This window comes from Haliotis rufescens, unplaced genomic scaffold (genome assembly GCF_023055435.1).
Source record: "Haliotis rufescens isolate VD_foot unplaced genomic scaffold, xgHalRufe1.0.p SCAF_1, whole genome shotgun sequence".
Lineage (NCBI taxonomy): Eukaryota > Metazoa > Mollusca > Gastropoda > Lepetellida > Haliotidae > Haliotis > Haliotis rufescens.
Window position 1 is genome coordinate 47340556 of NW_025963779.1, and position 21541 is coordinate 47362096.

At 44.3% G+C, this 21541-nt stretch overlaps 1 protein-coding gene across 1 annotated transcript in view; it reads left to right on the plus strand.

Annotated features, from left to right (window-relative positions):
• LOC124136458 (DNA mismatch repair protein Msh6-like) overlaps positions 1-21541 on the plus strand; it is a 141619-nt gene that overhangs the window by 35337 nt on the left and 84741 nt on the right. The window contains exons 8-17 of the mRNA XM_046502374.2: positions 233-309; positions 862-949; positions 1061-1120; positions 1775-1849; positions 4029-4164; positions 11691-11833; positions 11957-12025; positions 20166-20237; positions 20359-20566; positions 20769-20838. Of these exons, the coding sequence (XP_046358330.1) occupies positions 233-309; positions 862-949; positions 1061-1120; positions 1775-1849; positions 4029-4164; positions 11691-11833; positions 11957-12025; positions 20166-20237; positions 20359-20566; positions 20769-20838 (998 nt within the window). The remainder of the gene's footprint in view (positions 1-232; positions 310-861; positions 950-1060; positions 1121-1774; positions 1850-4028; positions 4165-11690; positions 11834-11956; positions 12026-20165; positions 20238-20358; positions 20567-20768; positions 20839-21541) is intronic.

Genomic DNA, 21541 nt, shown 5'->3' on the forward strand with positions numbered 1-21541 from the left:
GCGACTAACGGGATCGGGTGGTCAGGCTCGCTGACTAAGTTGATACATGTCATTGATCCCAATTGCATGGATCGATGCTTATGCTGTCAATCACTGGATTGTCTGGTCCAGACTCGAATATTTTACAGACCGCCGTCATATAGCTGGAATATTGCTGAGTGCGGCATTAAACAAGAAATGAGAAACAAACACAAATCCAAGTCAGTTGAAGCAAACTTCACCTTGTTTTCAGGTAGTGACAGACACCCCTGACATTCAGGGAGATTTCCCTCATGTGAAGCTGGACTTCCTACAACCAGACAAGATTAGGTGAGAGACTGGAATGTCTGTAAGACAAAAGTAGGTCGATTGTCTGATCATGTTTCTCAGTGTAATCATGGTATTTATAATGGATCGTAATGGTGCACGCTTGCTGACCTATTATATCTGTCATATGCAAAATGTTTTTTGTTCTTTGTTCAACTTTAATGACACATCATTTAGGATTGATGCTGATATTCTTTAGCAAGTTTGGTAAACAAAGTACCTGTCATAGCAACTCAAGGGTGGACAGCTCTATATTACTGCGGTATTGCTTTTTTATGGTGTGATACATGTGGAATATGTGCTTTACAGGTGTGGGGGTAATTCCACTTTAAAAACATTTCAGAACTCTTATATAAAAGTAAACGTGTTAACTTGCAAGTAACCGTGACATACTGTAATGAGTCCTGTATTCAATCAAGCATGAAATGTAGGATTTGCATAAGTAAACTGTGGGCAGGGGATGTGGATTTTGAGATTACTGTAATAGGAAGTCCGACTATAACAGCAAGAGAGTAAGAATGTCTGTATTGTTAATCAAGGTTTGTTCATTCACAGAGATATAAAGGGGAGAAAACAGAATACTGATGACTACGACCCAAGGACAGTAATGGTACCAGACACGTTCATGAAGAAACAAACTCCTGTAAGTGTCAGACAAATTCCTTTTAGTCCTTATTTGAGCATGGTTAATTTGGTAGCTGATTGTGCTGACTGCCCTCATGTTCCTTGGTTGAGCTCCTTCTGTGTGTTGCAGGCCATGCGGCAGTGGTGGGAGTTGAAAGCACATCATTATGACACCATTTTGTTTTTCAAGGTAGGTTGATATCATTCCACACAGGATCCTAGTTCAATATTCTCTTTCCTTGTATGTGTACCTTCCGCCCAGAATCCTAGGTCAATATTCTCTCCATGTTTACACACCTACCGCAAAGGATCCTAGTTCAATATTCTCTTTCCTTGTTTGTGTACCTTCCACATGGCATCCTAGGTCAATATCTTCTCAGAATCCTAGGTCAATTTCCTCTCAGAATCCAAGGTCAATATCCTCTCTCCTTGTTTGAGTACCTTCGGCACGGAATCCTAGGTCAATAACCCCACTTGGAATCCTGGGTCAATATCCTCTCTTGGAATCCTAGGTCAATATCCTCTCTCGGAATCCTAGGTCAATATTCCCACTTGGAATCCTGGGTCAATATCCTCTCTTGGAATCTTAGGTCAATATCCTCTCTCGGAATCCTAGGTCAATATTCCCACTTGGAATCCTGGGTCAATATCCTCTCTTGGAATCCTAGGTCAATATCCTCTCTCGGAATCCTAGGTCAATATTCCCACTTGGAATCCTGGGTCAATATCCTCTTTCCTTGTTTGAGAAACTTCCATGCTCTTTTGACAATTTGGTGCTTTGACATGAAAGAAGTCACTATGTGATGTTGTAAGGGCATGTTAACAACATAGTGTTCTATTCCAGATGGGTAAATTCTATGAGCTGTTCCACATGGATGCAGTGATTGGTGTTTCTGAGCTAGGACTTATTTACATGAAGGTAACAGTTCATCCCAAATACTTCTTCGATTATTGTACATTTTTTTCTGCTTAGTTGAAATAATATTGCTTGATCTTCGCCTGATAGAATGTGTACTGTAATCTGTGAGTAGAGTACAAACAGGTTGAAAAGTGCTCTAGTTGCAATTTGACCATTGCATCACCAATGAAATGCAGCACTAAATGTGTAAAACACAGCAAAAGTATTTTAGTCATGTAATAGAAGCATGACCTTGTCATGGACCTGTCATGTTTCCAGAAAATATAAATAAGGAAGGTGAATATAAATGTGACAATACACCTCTTTTTTCACCGTGGTGTAGCTGACATCACTCCTCCCTTTCACCCATGTGTAGCTGACAGCACTCCTCCCTTTTACCCATGTGTAGCTGACAGCACTCCTCCCTTTCACCCATGTGTAGCTGACATCACTCCTCCCTTTCACCCATGTGTAGCTGACAGCACTCCTCCCTTTCACCCATGTGTAGCTGACATCACTCCTCCCTTTCACCCATGTGTAGCTGACAGCACTCCTCCCTTTCACCCATGTGTAGCTGACAGCACTCCTCCCTTTCACCCATGTGTAGCTGACAGCACTCCTCCCTTTCACCCATGTGTAGCTGACAGCACTCCTCCCTTTTACCCATGTGTAGCTGACAGCACTCCTCCCTTTCACCCATGTGTAGCTGACAGCACTCCTCCCTTTCACCCATGTGTAGCTGACAGCACTCCTCCCTTTCACCCATGTTTGACAGTATTCGTCCCTATAACTGGAATACGGCGTAAAACCATACTAACTCACTAACTGGAACCCATGTTTGACAGTATTCGTCTCTGTAACCCATGTTTGACAGTATTCATCCCTGTAACTCATGTTTGACAGTATTCACCTCTGTAACCCATGTTTGACAGTATTCGTCTCTGTAAACCATGTTTGACAGTATTCGTCATTGTAACCCATGTTTGACAGTATTCGTCATTGTAACCCATGTTTGACAGTATTCATCTCTGTAACCCATGTTTGACAGTATTCGTCCTTGTAACCCATGTTTGACAGTATTTGTCTCTGTAACCCATGTTTTACAGTATTCATCTCTGTAACCCATGTTTGACAGTATTCGTCCTTGTAACACATGTTTGACAGTATTCATCTCTCTAACCCATGTTTGACAGTATTCGTCCTTGTAACCCATGTTTGACAGTATTCATCACTGTAACCATGGTAACCCATGTTTAACAGTATTCGTCTCTGTAACCCATGTTTGACAGTATTCGTCTCTGTAACCCATGTTTGACAGTATTCATCCCTGTAACCCATGTTTGACAGTATTGGTCCCTTTCACTCATGTTTGACAGTATTCGTCCTTGTAACCCATGTTTGACAGTATTCATCTCTCTAACCCATGTTTGACAGTATTCATCCCTGTAAACCATGTTTGACAGTATTGGTCCCTGTAACCCATGTTTGACAGTATTCATCTCTGTAAACCATGTTTGACAGTATTCGTCTCTGTAACCCATGTTTGACAGTATTCATCTCTGTAACCCATGTTTGACAATATTCGTCTCTGTAACCCATGTTTGACAGTATTTGTGTCTGTAACCCATGTTTAACAGTATTCGTCTCTGTAACCCATGTTTGACAGTATTCGTCTCTGTAACCCATGTTTGACAGTATTCATCCCTGTAACCCATCTTTGACAGTATTGGTCCCTTTCACTCATGTTTGACAGTATTCGTCCTTGTAACCCATGTTTGACAGTATTCATCTCTCTAACCCATGTTTGACAGTATTCATCTCTGTAAACCATGTTTGACAGTATTGGTCCCTGTAACCCATGTTTGACAGTATTCATCTCTGTAAACCATGTTTGACAGTATTCGTCTCTGTAACCCATGTTTGACAGTATTCATCTCTGTAACCCATGTTTGACAGTATTCATCTCTGTAACCCATGTTTGACAGTTTTCATCTCTGTAACCCATGTTTGACAATATTCGTCTCTGTAACCCATGTTTGACAGTAATTGTGTCTGTAACCCATGTTTGATAGTATTCGTATCTGTACCCCATGTTTGATAGTATTTGTATCTGTACCCCATGTTTGACAGAAAGGTATTCGTCCCTGGAACCCATGTTTGACAGTATATGTCCCTGTAACCCATATTTATCTGTCTTCAGGGAGAACATGCCCATTCAGGATTCCCAGAGATTGCATACACAAGGTATGCAGACTCCCTGATACAGAAGGGCTACAAGGTGGCCAGGGTGGAACAGACGGAGACCCCAGACATGATGTCTGAGAGATGTAAACACAGTAAGATGTGCTCTCCACAATTGGGAAGATGAAACAAATGCTTCATAAATTGCTGCAACCTGCATTGTAGGGCTCCAAGGAAACTCCTCCTTTCTGCATTACCCCTTGCATGGCTTCACATTTAGTTCATCAGAATACAAAGCAGTGTTGGGTTGACTTAGATAGCCGCGAGTAGGGCTGCACGGTATTACCGGTATACCGATAAACCTCCATATGAAAAACTCTTTCAACAGGCCAGTATAACCGGCCAAGAAGCATCAAGTCCCCAGACACCGTAGAACGGTAGACCGGGCATGCTGTAGTCACGTCAAAACAGTATATTATTTTATAAACCTACCTGTCATATCATTCATTTATTTAATCTATCACATTTCACAATGTCTGAAATACATATTATCCCCCGCCCCAACGGCGTGGGTGCGTGCGTCCGTGCGTCCGTGCGTCCGTGCTGAAATGGTGCCTTTTGCTATTTAGGAATTTTATAAACTTTTATTTTTTTACGTTTCCATGGCAGCAAGTTGGACTTAGGTTCTATTAGGGTGCTCTTCATTTCCAGAGCGTAACTCAAAAACCGTTAAATAATTTCTTACAAAACTTTGCATGTTTACCAGACACATACTGAACTGGTGCCTTTTGCTATTTAGGAGTTTTATTAAATTTTATTTTTTACGTTTACATGGCAACAAGTTGGACTTAGGTTCTATAAGGGTGCTGTATGTTTCCAGGGCGTAACTCAAAAACCATTTAATACTTTCTTACAAAACTTTGCATGTCTACTAGGCACATACTGAACTGGTGCCTTTTGCTATTTAGGAATTTTATAAATTTTTATTTTTTACGTTTCCATTGCAACAATTTGGACTTAGGTTCTATAGGGTAGAGTTTGTTTTGGGTGAGCTGTTTTCTCTGTTCTCTCTGTTCTTGGAGAACACAGCACAGAAAGTTTCCACTACCTATTCGGAAAAGAGTGACAAGCATAAGTATGAGTCAGGATAAGTATAAATGATAGTTTTACTCTACAAAATACATATTTTTTACTTATCCTGCACTACTCAATGCATTCACTGCTTACCTTATGACAACACAAAGACAGCGTAAGGCGATGGTCTTGGGTGAAGAAGTTGTGTATTCCGTTCCCACTTTTATACGGACCATCGCTGCTGTCATGTGACCTTAATGACAAGACACCTTCTTCACATCACTGCCTGTCGAGGAACAGCAAGGACGTGTCTCAGCGGAGCTCTTCAAACTGGATAATTTTAGACCAGCTTCGGCTATAATTCTAAATTTTATCTGCGATGGCTGATGTATTCTTTTCATATTACTTTCACCATTTTGTGTAGTTTTATGTATGTAATTTAGGCATTAAAAGAATTTGTCTTTTTTCCTCGCCACATGCTTTGAATTTGTGTTTAAATTGTTTGCCTGCAAACATAGTCAAATTGTTTACAATTCTCAGCTACGTATTTATGACATATTCATGTGTTTTTAAATACTACGGTAGTAGCTTTGGCGTTATGTTGAGTTTGCGTGTATCAATAATTATATACACTTTCAACTCGTAAAAATATTTGCCAATAGAATACTGTTTAATTCTATGGCAATCTTCCAACTCTGTTTCATCAACAATTCTTCCAAAGATGTTTGGCATGCACGCAGATTTGCTCTCCAGACTCTTAATGTAATTTTTGTGTAACTCTCTCTCCAGCGAGTTTTGAGCGTCTCAAGATGCCTTGATTGGGGTAGCGCAGGCGCAAGCAGAACACTAATTGGATGCTAAAGTTTATGCAGTCCATGTGGCAGCAGTCTGTGCCTACACCTACGCCTAACTACCAGACGCCTGTGTCAGCTACAACTACCACACAAGGGTTAGTGCCTACACCCGCGCCTAATGTACACCATACACCTATTGTGCATTCTGGTACAGCGCATACATCGCTTGGCAGCGCGTACATGGACGTCTGGACATGACTCCTTATCACTAGTTGGGTCATCTAAGCCCACCGTTAGAGGAAGTGCTGTGCACTAGAGCATAAGCCAATCGCCGTCTCAGCGAGTGTGTCAACATTGTTTGGACTCTTCAAATGGCGATTCTTCTGTAGAATACGCATCTCGGCTTAGCGCAAGTAGCTGATTGGGTAGCACACCATCTCGTGTCAGTGGCATCCTCCCCTGGTATTGGAGGAAGACTTCTCCAAGCTCACACTTGCTCCGTCATTTCAAGACACCCAAGGTTAGGAAGGGTGATTTTTCCTATCCATGCTTTTGTGGTAGCAGACCAAGCTCATAGTTTGGATGAGGACATACAAAGGATGACAGGCTCGTCAAGGCCAACCAACCTTAAGGGTCAGGATACCAGAATGGCGTTCATAGAACCGTCCAGCCGTCCCAGTTGTTGATTCCCCCATAGGCGGGAGACTGAATCTGCTTTGGAAGAACTGGACCATCCTCAAGGACGATTATGTTCTCAACGTACTACGTCATGGTTACTGTCTAGACGTAGAGGTAATTCCTCCGTTGACCACAGCTCCCCATCCTTGGAAATATGCAAGAAAGCAACATCTGCTGTTAAAGGCCAACATAGACATACTGTTGGTAAAGAGAGCTGTAGGGATTGTACACGCCCCAGAGTTGTCACTGTTTATTTCGCACATCTTTCTGGTACCCAAGATGAAAATGATCCACAATCTCTCCGTGTTCAACGAACGTTACCTGAAGCGTCCACCTTACTTCCACCTCACCACATTGAACCAACATCCATGCGTTTGATTCCTTGATCAGTCTCGACCTGCAGGATGCCTACCTGCATTTATCATATAATGGGTAGGTTTCTTAGCAGCATAAAGCCAACGGATAAAAATGATATCCGTTGGGGTCATATGGGGATAGAGATGCAAATATCAAAGGTCAAGTAGGGACTACTTACAGTGTTTATAAACAAACATGGCGTCGCCCTCGTCATTCGGCAATCGAGTCAGAATTAACCATCGGGAATCTGGATAAACTAAAGGGATAATTACTTTCATTATCAAAAGAACAGTCTAATATACTTAAAATCAGTGTCTAACTGTGATGTTGCTAAGGCATTTTATAAGTTTTGGCAACTTTGGATATAAATTTCGAATCAGTCTTGTGAGGGCACTAGGCCTAGCCAAGCGGGATCAGTAGCCATATCTGTGCTTGTAGACCTCTGCGGCTTGACACCTTTTCCACAAATGAAAATAGTTGGATTTGGCCGAAATATGTTTGAATTGTTACCTTGTTTCGTTTTGTCGCTGTGTGTACATCTGATTGCACTTCTTAACGTTATGACAGGACAGGCCGACTGTCAACAACGTCTGACCGTGGCCGTGACGTCTCATAGACGAGGGTTAGAGTAGCTTCCCTTTTACAAAGGGCAATTACTCTAGCAGACAGACCGATGATTGCCGCGAAATGCAAGTAAAATCAATTGTTGTTTTGCGTATATGTTGCTTTGCCACTGTATAAGAAACAGATTTCAGTTGGAACTATATTGGCCACTGTCACTGTCCGAGTGACACATCACTTACCCTGTGAAGTAATAAATATTAATGCGCATTCCAGGAAAACCTCGCAATGTTTAGGTAATGTTTGAGAGAGAGGGAAAGCGATTTTCAACTACAGAAGTAAAGAATGACATTATGTGATAAAGAGGTTATCACGTTTGTGTGTTTGTGGATGGTAAATATCCTGTATTAGGAATAAACACTATGTACGAGGGGTGTTCATTAAAGATTTCCCCTAAACCACTTAGGGTTATCATATTTGGTTGAAATTTCATATGTGTAATGATACATGTATCTATGGGTAATGTCTGAATTTGCAGCACCGAACTATTAATCTTACCACTTTTACAGGTGTTATGATCGAGTAGGGTGTGACAATGGAGCCAGTAGAATACCAAGCAGTGATTAGGTTTTTATATTGGAAAGGTCGCACACCAAAAGAAACTTTCGATGAAATGAAAGCAACTTATGGGGAAGATGCCCCATCATATGACGTTGTTAAACACTGGCATCGCCAGTTCAAGTGTGGTCGGACATCTGTGGAAAAAGCTGCCATTTCTGGTCGCCCCCATTCAGCCATTGATGAGGACACTATCCATCAAGTGGAGACTGCCATTTTGGCAGACCGACGTATAACTGTTTGCCAGTTAGCACAAGATGTCAAGATCAGTGTAGGGTCTGTGGAAAAAATCAGCCATGACAATTTGAACATGCATAAGGTGTCTGCACGATGGATTCCCAGGTTGCTCACACCTTTCCAAAAGCAGGAACGAGTCAATTGCTCAAAGGATCTTTTGGACATGTGCCAAAAAAACCAGGCAAACTTTTTTGACAGACTTATCACACAGGATGAAACATGGGTCCATCACTATGAACCTGAGACTAAAGTTCGGTCGATGCAATGGAAGCATGTGGATTCACCACCCCCAAAGAAGGCACGTGTCCAACCCTCTGCAGGCAAGGTCATGCTCACAGTGTTTTGGGACCAGCACGGAGTAGTGATGATGGATTTCTTGGCAAAGGGTACCACAATTACAGGAGCTTATTATGCTTCACTGCTGCGGAAATTGCGGGACGCTATCAAGCTTAAGAGGCGTGGCATGCTGACCAAGGGTGTCTGTCCCCTGCAAGACAATGCTCCAGTACACAACTCTCATGTTGCCCAGACAGAAGCGCGGTCCTGTGGCTATGAAATCCTTCCACATCCTCCTTACTCTCCTGACCTTGCATCATCTGACTTCCACCTCTTTCCAACCATGAAGTCATTTTTGAAGGAAAAATGTTTCACAGATGATGAAACACTGATTTCTGAAGTCAAGTCCTGGTTTGAGATGCAAAATGAGGGCTTTTACAAGCGAGGTCTCCATAGTTGCATAAAACGATGGGAGAAGTGTGTAACTCTTGGTGGTTCCTATGTGGAGAAAGACAATACCTATGCCAAGTTTCATTCCACTAGGTCCATAGCAAGTGGGTCAGGGGAAATCTTTAATGAACACCCCTCGTATTTAGCTCGCTAAGGCTCGCTAAATACAATGTTTATTCCTAATGGAGGATATTTACCATCCCGAACACACTCGCATGATAACATCTATATACCTATCCATCCCTCCGACCGCAGGTTCCTCAGGATCCTGTTCAATAGAGTTCTCTACTAAAGAGCAGTTCTCCAATTGGGCATTTCAGTGTACCCGTGGTATATTTACATGAATAATGAAGCCAATAACTGCGTTTCTACACCTGAGGAACTTTTGGTTCTAGTCGTACAGACGACTGTCTCCTGTCATCAACACATTCCGACGTTAGTACGCCACTGGGAATTACCAGGCGGCTACTATATCAACTGGGATGGATAATCAACAAGGCGAAGTCGGAGTTAACTCCATCTTATCAGCTCCAGTTCATAGGAGGCCTGTTCCAATAAGACCAGGATCTCCTATCAGTACTGAGGGACAGATGGCACAAAATTTTACGCCTCTTGTTACCTGCACTACACCAACCAAGCACGCTTCACCAATGGCAAGTGTTGCCAGGGTTACTCACTTCGGTACAGGACTTAACCAGCAGAGGCCGCTTGACTTAACCAGCAGAGGCCGATTACAACTGCGCCCAATTCAACAATTCCTGAACCCTTACATCAGGCGTCAGGATCCACTCAAGGCCATCACTCTACCGGCCCCTCTAAGGCCTATCCTCAATTGGTGGATGGTAGAGTCAAATGTCTTAGGAGGAGTCTCTTTATCTGGGTTCATCTTGAAAAGGCGTTAAGTGCAAAGGGCTATTCGGCATGGGCAGCTAAAACTATAGCTTTAGCACATTGTCTCTCCGCCAGAGGATTACACAATGGCAAGTGGGGATCATTTGAGATTTTTTGCAAGGCATTAAGCCAAGACCCCACAACTGCGTCACCACAATTCCTAGCTGAATACCTTCGACAATACCCCACATGGGTATAATGTGTGAAGCCCATTTCTGGTGTACCCTGCCGTGATATTGCTGGATTATTGCTAAAAGCGGCGTAAAACCATACTCACTCACTGAAAGAAGATTGAACGACATTTCCGTAATGGTGTTTTTCTGAACTTTTCCGCCTCTGAGGTTATCAACAAACATGTGTTGTTGTTATGGGGTGTGAATTATTGAGGTTTTTGGACTTTCTAAAGGTATAACCGCCTCCAAACTGTCCGATACAGATACGGACACTTTTATACGGACAATTGCAGCTGTCATGTGACCTTGATGACAAGTAACCTTCTCATCAAGGTCACATGACAGCTGCGATAAAAGTGGAAACAGAATACGAAACAACTTTATTTCTTCACTCAAGACAATCGCCTTACGCTGTCTGTTGGTTGTCATAAGGTAAGCAGTGAATGCATTAAGGAGCAATGCAGGATAAATATACAAATGTAAAAAATATTTAGACTTTACTAATTTCTGAAAAAGTACAGCTACATTATATTATATACAGCTAAGTATTTTACTGGAACATTTGTGCAACCTTTAACTTGAAAACTACTGGATTCTTTTCAAATTTATGAAACAGTTTCCAAACTTAGAGCAGAGATGCAGTGCAAAGTTTGATATTGATATGTGTATTTTTTTAAACAAAATATGTTTTTCATATCGTAAATTTGTCAAGTTTGACATTGAGCGGTTGAGGAGCAATAGCTTAAAATATGTTGCTTTGGAATGAATTATTTTTTAATTGTTTCCACTATGTCTTGAGAGGTTTTAGTCTACAATTTCTGAGTGCACCTATCAACATAATCTACACACCGGTACACCTCTAATTTGGAAAAAAAATGGACAAGTGGTTTCTGAGTTACCAGATAAACTTGGGCGTATTGGATTATCAAGTTTGACATACATGGTCGTCCAGTTGCATGGTGTATCATTTGGCTATTCAGAAAAAAATGTACTTAACCAAAATTCTTCATGGCTTTAGCTCTGTTAGCATGTGACTTACAGATTGGGCAAAACACTTCTTACTGCAGTGGAACTTTGTACCAGAAAGTCCCATGGTTCTAGCTCATTTGCACTGCAGTGGAACTTTGTAGCACAAAGTCCCATGGTTCTAGCTCATTTGCACCGCAGAGGAACATTGTACCACAAAGTCCCATGGTTCTAGCTCATTTGCACTGCAAAGGAACTTTATTCATGAAAGTCCCATGGACTGTAACTCGACTAGTTCAACAAGGGTTAACGCCCTTGCCTCGGGAAGATGATTGTAGTGTTGCTATCGCTTGTGCTAGACATTTGTGTGTTTTAGGTGTCATTTGTTAAAGTCTTTCTACCATTAATTTCAAATCCAGGTTCAAACTACAGAAGAATGACCCCGCAGCATCTGTGCTGGATGAGCCTTACTTTGTAGCCCAGTTTCAGTAGCCTTTTGAAGTTTTGTTCTGCCTTCGGCACGAGATACATCTTGACAATCCTGCTGCTTCTGTTACTTAAGTGAGTTAACGCCCTACATTGAGATTCCTTTCCCTTGTCCCTTAGTGTCGCGGACTGCAACCAAGTTTGATAAGGTTGTAAAGAGAGAGGTGTGTCAGGTGACGTCCAGGGGCACCAAGACGTATCGTCATGTGGAGGGAGACTGCAGCGATGTTGACAGCAACTACCTACTGGCCATATCTGAGAAGGTGAGCATGCTTCGTTAGATTATAGTAAGGTATTCTGCAACCAGCTCAAGAGAATGATATTGCTAACTCATGACCAATGTGTTTTCAAGTGTCATTGTGCTGATGGTGGCTTGTGTGTTGCAGGAGGCCGGATCTGATGGAGGCAGTATGTACGGTGTTTGTTTCATAGACACGTCTGTTGGAATATTCCATGTAAGTTGTGATCATGGCTGCCTGGAGACAGTTGCTATCTTATATTTATTACCCACAAGGTGAAGATAAAGGTGATAAGATGCTTAATCTGTACGCCACGTCTGTCGAACAAGGTTGAAATCATTTTATTCGTTTTATCAAGGAAACTGAACCATTTTGATTGCACAGCCGTGACAACGTCGATGCGAGTTACAGTGTTGGTCCGAAATTCAAAGCACGGCGCTGATTGACCTTTTAAACTTTACACAGTTGTCCTGGGTACTAACAACAATGCGCTTGAGTCATCTTGAGTTGAAGAAATTCTAAAAAAAAAAATCTTGAGCATTTGTGCTGTCATGTTTGCACACACAACAGCAGAAAAATGTTAAAGTGTATGCGTAAAAATGTTAATGCCCATATTTGGGCATATATCAATATTCATGCGCAACCAAATTTGCAACCGGTTTCAGTTTGGTCTGTTAGTGAATGAAAGTTGTTTTGTATCTACACTTCGATACATATTTTACATAGGTAATAAATAAAATACCACACTCATTCTCATTCTCGTTTTAACGAAACTCTTGAACTTCCTATGGAATGAGTGTAGTATTCTCTATATATGACAATAGTTTCTGGTTGTTGGTGTGATGCTAAATGTACAACTGTTGTGAGGTGGCTCCATGAAGGGAACTATTGGCCTGTTACCAAAGCCTAGTAAAGCCTGTAAGCATGTCTTGCTCTGCCATTGACACACTTTGTGAGTAATGTTCAAGGTCTGGAAATAATTAATGACGTTGACTGTGTTTGGACTGTTTATTTGTGTGTTGACTGTTTATTGTGCTTTGAATGTTTATTATGTGTTGGCTAATTTCAATTAGCACTGATAGGTGAAAGAATGGACATAGCAAAGGGAAATTACATTAAGTAAAACGTTACCACTTGTTATACCGAGGCTGTTGTCTCCCACAACTGCTCTTATAGCAAAATCTACCACAGAGATCTCAATTACCTCATGCAGCAGGTGCATAGGCACCTCAGCTGCCATGCGACACCCTTCACTCTTGTCTCTTCGCTTGCTCCAGCAAGACGTATATTGACTGCTCTGAAGTGTTCCTGTTTCTCCAACCTTTGGTGATATTTATTACTGTTTATTGACTCATATAAACTGTGCATTTCGGGGCGTTTGCTGTAACTACGCTTGGAAAATTTTTTCCCACCAAAAGGAAAATTTTCCCGCCCTTTTTTCTATATACTTTCGGGGTGTCTCGTATGCACGTTGCATCTTACATTCCCCTGTTTTAGTATGTCTCTGGGGTTTACATCACCTATTTCTCTATATGCTATATGTGTATGTTCTATATTCGCAATGCTCGTTTATTTTCTTGTGAAAATGTTCGTTTGTGAATATTGGTGGTGCGTGTGTTGTAACCATGTTTTACTCTTTGTTCATAGTAAACCATGTCAAACATGGAAGTTTCGCCTTCCTCCACCCCCTCTACCCCCGCAACCAGGAGTTGCGGGGCGTGCCGTAAATTCCTCTCTTCTCGGGATCCCCACGATTGTTGCCCGCAGTGCAGGGTTCCTTGCGGGGACACCTGGTGTGCCCTGTGCGAGGGTCTGGGGCCTGAGGCGTTCGAGCGCTACAGGCTGTACGTGAAGTCTGTTTCCACCCCTGTGGTGGCCGGCTCGTCCGGTCGGGGTCCCCTTGCGGGTACCACCTCCACGGCTGCAGCAGATCCCTTAGCAGCCCTTGGTCTGTCCGGGGATTCCGTCACAGCGTTACTTTCTCAACTTGTGGACTCCAAGCTGGCAGCCTTATTTCAGGATAGGCCGCTGGCTGTTCCGTCCCCGGCCTCTTCGGTAGCCGCGGGGTCCACTGGTCCAGCTATCGGTTAAGAACCGGGTGGCTATGGTATATGACCTCTTTGAGGACATGCCTAAGCCCCTGCCGGTACCGCGGGGAATCCATTGCTCTGTGGGTTCCGCCGAGGTATTCGAGGAGTTTTCAGACAAGGCTTTCCCCGCATCAACCTTGTTGCGCGGGATCAAGCCTTCCTTGGAGAAAGCCTTTGCGGCGGCCTCCGGTCGGGGTCTCCCGTTGCCTCCTCCGTTATGGAGAAAGGGTTCATTCCCGGATCATGACCTTGCCTTTCTCGAGGCTGGTCCTACTGGGGAGGCCCATGTTGAGCGGTTGGGTGTCCGTGGACACCCTCGCTCGGCCCTCCATGCTTGCCATGTCTCACGGAGACACGTACTTGGCTGCAGTGGCCAGTCTGGTTGAAGGTTCTCCCACGGACCGAGACCAGCGCATTTACAACTGCTTGCTCGTTTTTTTCTGAGGCCTCGGGGTTGGACGCTGCCATCCAGGAAGTGCTCCTTTCGCAGCCTTGGTCTGCGCGGACCCTTTTTAACAACAAGATCCCTAGGGTTCTGAAAGAACAACAGGCTTCTTCGTCTGCCGAAGCCTCTCGGCACACACTCGATCTTGTTGGGTCCCTGCATAGACGCCTGGGTGCTGCCCCTAAGTGGAGTGCCCCCCAGGATGCTGCGGCAAATCTAAGGGCTCGGGTCCTTCTTCCGGGAAGAAGCCCCGCCCTGAGGGCTCCGGTAAGGGCAATAAGCAGCCCTTTCGGCGGAAGAAGGGGAACTGGGGGACGTCCAAGCTGTCTAGAGACGGCAAGGGCTCCTCCAGGTGACTCTCACTGGAGGGGTTTGTATGCCGACAGCGTCAACTTCGGTTGGCCCGTAGGCGAACCCGAGTTGCTCGGCCCTTGACAGTTGCGCCTGCCGCAGCCTGTCAGGCCCCCCTCTCCTTCCCAGGTGGGAGCCAGACTCCAGACTAACTGGGAGAACTGGGAACAAGTGTTCGACGACCCGTGGGTGGTCAACACGATCCGGTACGGCTATCGGCTAGATCTCAAAGCGGATCCGCCGCTCACTGTTGCCCCGTTTGAAGGTTTCTATTCGGAAACCGATCTTCCCATCCTGGCCGATGCCATCAGCTGGTTGGTGGAGAAGAGGGCGGTACGGGAGTTAGCGCTACCAGAAATAACACCGGGGTTTTACTCCAGGATATTTCTTGTTCCCAAGAAGGACAGTGCCAAACTCAACGAGTTTTACCTGCAAAAGCCGCCAAAGTTCAGAATTCTGACCTTGGCAGACCTGAAAGCTCTGATCATGCCCGCCGACTGGCTCGCATCAATCGACCTGAAGGATGCTTATCTGCATGTTCCGATCCATCCAGACCATCACAAGTATCTCACGTTTGTCTTTCACGGCAGGCATTACGAGTGGGTAGCACTCCCATTCGGCCTATTGTTCACTCCCTGGCTGTTCACCCGGTTAACCACCCCCATAGTGGTGTTCCTCCACAAGAGGGGTGTCAGGTACTTTGTGTACCTGGCCGACTCACTAGTGACGAATCGGATGACAGACGTGCTGTCACGTCAACTCGATTTCGTACTTCGGCTCTTGGAGCAATTGGGGTGGATTGTCATTCTCCCCAAGTTCATCGGAGGTCGGTTTGACACAGTGACCCATCGCCTTTTTGTCCCCCCAGACCGGTGGCACAAGATTCAGGTGATGATTGCCAAAGTTTTAGCGGTGCAACAGACGGTTCACTTTTGGGAACAGCTGTTAGGGCTACTTGTGTCAGCCCAGGACTGCACCGAACGGGTTCGTCTCTAACTCCGCCCGCTGCAACGGTTTCTAATCCAGTTGTTAGCACAGGAGGAGAACAGTGCGTCCGTTGCCCTCCCAGATCGGCTCCGACTGCATCTGGAGTGGTGGACGGGCCCTTGCAATGTCTTATCAGGAGTCTATGCGGCCCTTCCAGGCCACGTTGAACCTGTATACAGACGCCTCTCTAGTGGGTTGGGGCGCCCATCTAGAGGGGGAGGTGAGCTCGGGGCTGTGGTGCGTAGACGAACTAGGTCTTCACATCAATTGCCTCGAGTTCAAGGCAGTTGTCAACGCAGTCAATCACTGGAAGCATAGTCTTGTCGACGCTTGGCTCATGCTGGCGACCGACAACGCGACGGTAGCGTCTTATGTGAACAAACTGGGGGGAACCCACAGTCACTCGCTACTCGATCTCACGTTTGAGTTTTACGGTCTGGTGGACAGTATCCCGTGCCAAGTATGTGCCTGTCACATTCCCGGTGTGCGGAACGTACTGGCAGACGCTCTGTCGAGGCCTCGGGATCCGAGCCCCACGGAGTGGATGCTCAATCCAGTAGTGTTTCAGTGGCTGTGTGAACGTCTGGGTCGTCTGATGGTCGACCTGTTCGCAACCAGGTTCAACAATCAACTCCCGTTGTTTGTATCACCAGTCCTGGACCCGAGGGCCATCGATCACGATGCTCTCACATTAGACTGGACGGGCATGGACGCTTATGCTTACCCGCCGACGGCGTTAATACCACTCATTCTAAGCCAGCTCCGAGGAGTTTGCTGTCAAATGTTCCTGATCGTGCCCATGTGGCCGAACAGATCGTGGTACCCAGACTTGCTGGCCCAGGTCACGCAGTCGCCAATTCCACTGTCTGTGAGACCAGATCTACTGATCCATCCTCACACCCGTCAACTTCATCCAAACGCAGGGCAGTTCAATATGCACGCGTGGATGTTGTCACCGAGCAACTGAGGAGTAAAGGTTTTTCTCTTCGGTCTTCTCGGGCATACATTAGTATGCATCGTGATTCAACCCAGAAGGTGTATAATGCACGCTGGGCTATTTTCACGAAGTGGTGTTGCAAACATCACATTCATTCGCCAGATAAGGTATCTGTGCAGGACGTTGCTGGTTTCATGTCTAACTTACGAGAGACCCTGAAACTCTCCGTGGGTTCCATTGCCAACTATGTCTCTTCCGTTGCTACGGTACGGTACAGGACGTTGCTATGGGTACCAGTCTCTCAAAAGAGCCTGTGATTTCGGGGTATTATCAAGTGTTTCAAACAGCAAGATCTTAAGAGAGGCCGCCCACTGGCTCCGACCTGGGATCTTTCCTTAGTGTTGAAATCACTTACGGAAGCTCTGTATGAACCCTTGAGTAGTGCTTCGTTTCGGCATGTGACTTGGAAAACAGCATTTCTCCGGAGAGAGCATTCACTGTAAGATCACTCAAGGAAATCATCCATCCTGCTGATACTGAACTGAGGACAGATCACTGTGTCCGGTTAGTTCCCTTAAGTATTATCTTAAGGCCTCGAATGAACGCAGACTGTCTAGATGACCGTCTGTTCATATCGTGTAACCCTAATTGGACTGCTGACATAACTCGCAACTCGATTGCGTTATGGCTTGGTTCTGTCATCAATCTGGCGTACCGGTCTCGGAGGATACCGGTTGCAGGGTCAAACCCGCTGATCGCGGCGCAAGCGGTCATCTAAGGGGTGTGCCCAGTGCAATTCCGAACTCCTCAAGCGTCAGACATTGCACGGTGGTCAATCTGGGTCGACTCCAATGTTCCCACTGCCGTGGGTACAGGAGTGGGGGTCCCACAAACCAGCGCACTCACACCACTGGTGAGGGCTGCTTTTTGTGTGTTTTGTCCTTATTTGTATTTTGACAATTATGTATTTAATTGTCTGTCCTGTATTCCAACCTTGTGATGCATGCTTACAAATACAGTGGTCCCTCGCTACAATGCTACCAATGGGGTCCAAATAATTGGTGGGCGTTATAGACGATGAGCTGTTTAACCAAGGCGGAGGCGGGGGAGCGGGCTCGGCCAATCTCACGATCTTCGCCTTGTCTCGCACATTGCAATGATACAAGTTGTTTACTGTTCATAGTGTAAAAAATATATCCATTATGTTTTTGCCGTTTGTTATTATTTACAAGCCTTAACTGTCACATTCAATGTGAATATAGTCTACTTACATGAAAATACCGATAGATAATGGTAGTAACAGACGCTATGAGTGAAGAGCCAATCACAATTCGTTACGCAAATACAGAGTGTTTCAGTGGCATTGATTGGTCATGTTGCTTGAAATACGGAAAACAAAAGTTTTGACCAGCACTAGAATTTATTACATGTGCGCATTCATACACATTCATACAAATATAGATACACATTCAAGCCAGATTAATTGGTTTGATACGGTTACTTGATCTGAATCAAAAGGAATGACCGCCGTGTTGTGACAGCAACTACATGTGAGTTGACAGTGTCGCCTCAAATTGGATTGCCCACTAATTAAGAATATGAACTTCGCTTGTGGTTCTCTTTTATTGCATGCATGCGCTTCTAAGATCAAATGATGTATAGTGTGAAAAGTTAACTAGCAGAACAATCGTATTTCCGGGACTTGCTGCGGATGTTTTCAAACAGATTATTAGAACTCCATTCAGCGATAAACAGTTGATTATGCAATGAGAAGCGTTCTGTGCAAATGAACAACGAACAACGAACAACAATACAATCATGTCTGTGTAAAACTCTCAGCAAAAAAAAGTGTACATAAATTTTGGGAGCCATGCGTTACCGCGCGTAGTAACCGAGGTAGCGCTTTATCGAAGAGCACAATAGCGAGGGATCACTGTACTGGAATTAGGTCACGCGCCTAATGCATACTTGAAGTAGGCTTGCTCTGGGATAAACGGTCCGAATGAAATTAATTTCCCTCTTTCCGACTGTTAACCTGATCTAAGATTTAGCTCACACGGATACTGTGTTCTCGTCCGCTGCGGCGATGAAATACCTATTCAGTGAGGCCGTTTGGAGTCACCAGTCGTTTGGCAAAGACGATTGAGCCTTACGGTATGCGCTTGACAGTGCTTTGGTATTCTTATAGAGTAACGCGAAGCTGGGAGCATGTGCATCGTGTGCTTCCGCCTTGTTGTTTACTTCCGCTGGTCGGAAGGAACACGAGCAGTCAGGTTCGGGTTGTAGATGCCTCCCCACCGCCTACTGTGGTAATCAGCCTCACTATAGCAAGTGGTAATGTATTACTTAATGTAATTTGTAGAATTTTCTATTTTCAGAATATTCTATAGTAATACGTTACCACTTTGGCTGATGCCCTCCTGACCGTCCCCTGAGCACTTGCTCTCGCTAGAGACAAGAGTGAAGGGTGTCACATGGCAGCTGAGGTGGCTAGGCATGTGCTGCATGAGGTAATTGAGATCTCTGTGGTAGATTTCGCTATAAGAGCAGTTGTGGGAGACAACAGCCTCGGTATAACAAGTGGTAACGTATTACTATAGAATATTCCGAATAGGAAAATTCTACAAAATTGAAGCCAGCTAGGTGATTAGTCCCAAGCACAAGGCAGATGGGTTCCCTGGTCATGGTTCATGGCTGGCTGGTGTCTCCTGATGTCAGTGGCGTCTTGTAGTTCTTTGTCGCCAGTTGATGTTGGTAGACAGGACTTTGGTGGCTTCCCACATGATGTTTTGGTTTCCGTCCTTCAGAACGTGTCAGGAAATAGCGGATTTCAGGTCGAGTTTGTTAACACAGGTCCACCTGACGGAGTAAGCATATACTCCGAAACGTTGTGTTTCTCATAATAAAGAAGTTGACAGCCATATATATTCTCTTCCTTATGTGTATCACTTCTAAATGCCTTACAAAAACCTGATATGTTTATTGTGTGTTGACTGTCTATTGTGTGTTGGCGGTTTGGACTTTGTTTATTGTGTGTTGACTGTCTATTGTGTGTTGGCGGTTTGGACTTTGTTTATTGTGTGTTGACTGTTTAATGTTTATTGTGTGTTGACTGTTTAGACTTTGTTTCTTGTATGTTGTCTGTTTCTTGTGTGTTGACTGGACTGTTTATTGTGTGTTGGCTGTTTATTGTAAGTTGAGTGTATATGGTGTGTTGACTGTTTATTGTAAGTTGTGTGGTTATTTTCCGTTGGCTGTGTTTATTGTGTGTTGACTGGACTTTTTATTGTGTGTTGACTGTTTATTGTGTGTTGACTGTTTGGACTTTGTTTATTGTGTGTTGACTGGACTGTTTATTGTGTGTTGACTGGACTGTTTATTGTGTGTTGACTGTGTTTGTTGTGTGTTGGCTGTATATTGTGTGCTGTTGTGTTGACTGTGTTTATTTTGTGTTGACTATGTGTCTGTTTATTGTGTGTTGATATAGTGAGTTGTTGTTTGTGTGTACTGCGTGTCCTGTGTGCGTCATATTGCTTGTTGTTGCAGCTAGGCCAGTTCACAGATGACCGGCACGGTTCCCGCCTCCGCACAGTCATCGCCCACCATACTCCCTCCCTGGTGAGTGAAACCTACTGTGTCTACTGGTAATGCCTTCACATAAAATCAAACATGCCAGCATAATTATGTGGGGACATAACCCTTATTCATGTACGTTTTCAACAGTTGAATTTTCTTTCAGGTGTTATATGAGAGAGGGAAGATGTCAGCCAAGACAATGCAGTTGATCAACACCAATCTGTCAAGTGCCCTGAAGGAATCATTAGCATCAGGGACCGAGTTCTGGGACAGCTCCAAGACTCTGAAGACACTAGCAGAGGAAGATTACTTCAAAATGGATGGAGAATTGTTTGAATGGCCTGGAGACTTGAAAGGAATGATGTCTGAAAGTAAGCAAAGGCACATTGTGACATTGGCTGCATAACCCCTTTGCCACTAGTTATATGTGCAAACCAAAAATACTGATGTTGTAGATGTTCATGTTTTATGTAAAATACTAAGGTTTATCTCTATAAAAGATCCTGACTACTGATTAAAGTAAGTAATTCCTTCAGTCTTTCACATTGTAGAATATACATGTATCATGTTCAGGTGACTCTCTTGGACTGACTGCAGCTGATGAGTTCGATCTGGCAGTGCATTCCCTGGGTGCCGTAACATGGTAGGCTTAAAGTTATTTCTTTCTGTTTGATGTAGTGTGGCTGTCATGGACAGGGAGTAATGTGATGTAGTGTGAGTGTCATGTACTGGGAGTAATGTGATGTAGTGTGGCTGTCATGTACAGGGAGTAATGTGATGTAGTGTGAGTGTCATGTACTGGGAGTAATGTGATGTAGTGTGGATGTCATGTACAGGGAGTAATGTGATGTAGTGTGAGTGTCATGTACTGGGAGTAATGTGATGTAGTGTGAGTGTCATGTACTGGGAGTAATGTGATGTAGTGTGAGTGTCATGTACTGGGAGTAATGTGATGTAGTGTGGCTGTCATGTACAGGGAGTAATGTGATGTAGTGTGAGTGTCATGTACAGGGAGTAATGTGATGTAGTGTGGCTGTCATGGACAGGGAGTAATGTGATGTAGTGTGGATGTCATGTACTGGGAGTAATGTGATGTAGTGTGAGTGTCATGTACTGGGAGTAATGTGATGTAGTGTGGCTGTCATGTACAGGGAGTAATGTGATGTAGTGTGAGTGTCATGTACTGGGAGTAATGTGATGTAGTGTGGCTGTCATGTACAGGGAGTAATGTGATGTAGTGTGGCTGTCATGTACAGGGAGTAATGTGATGTAGTGTGGCTGTCATGTACATGGAGTAATGTGATGTAGTGTGGCTGTCATGTACAGGGAGTAATGTGATGTAGTGT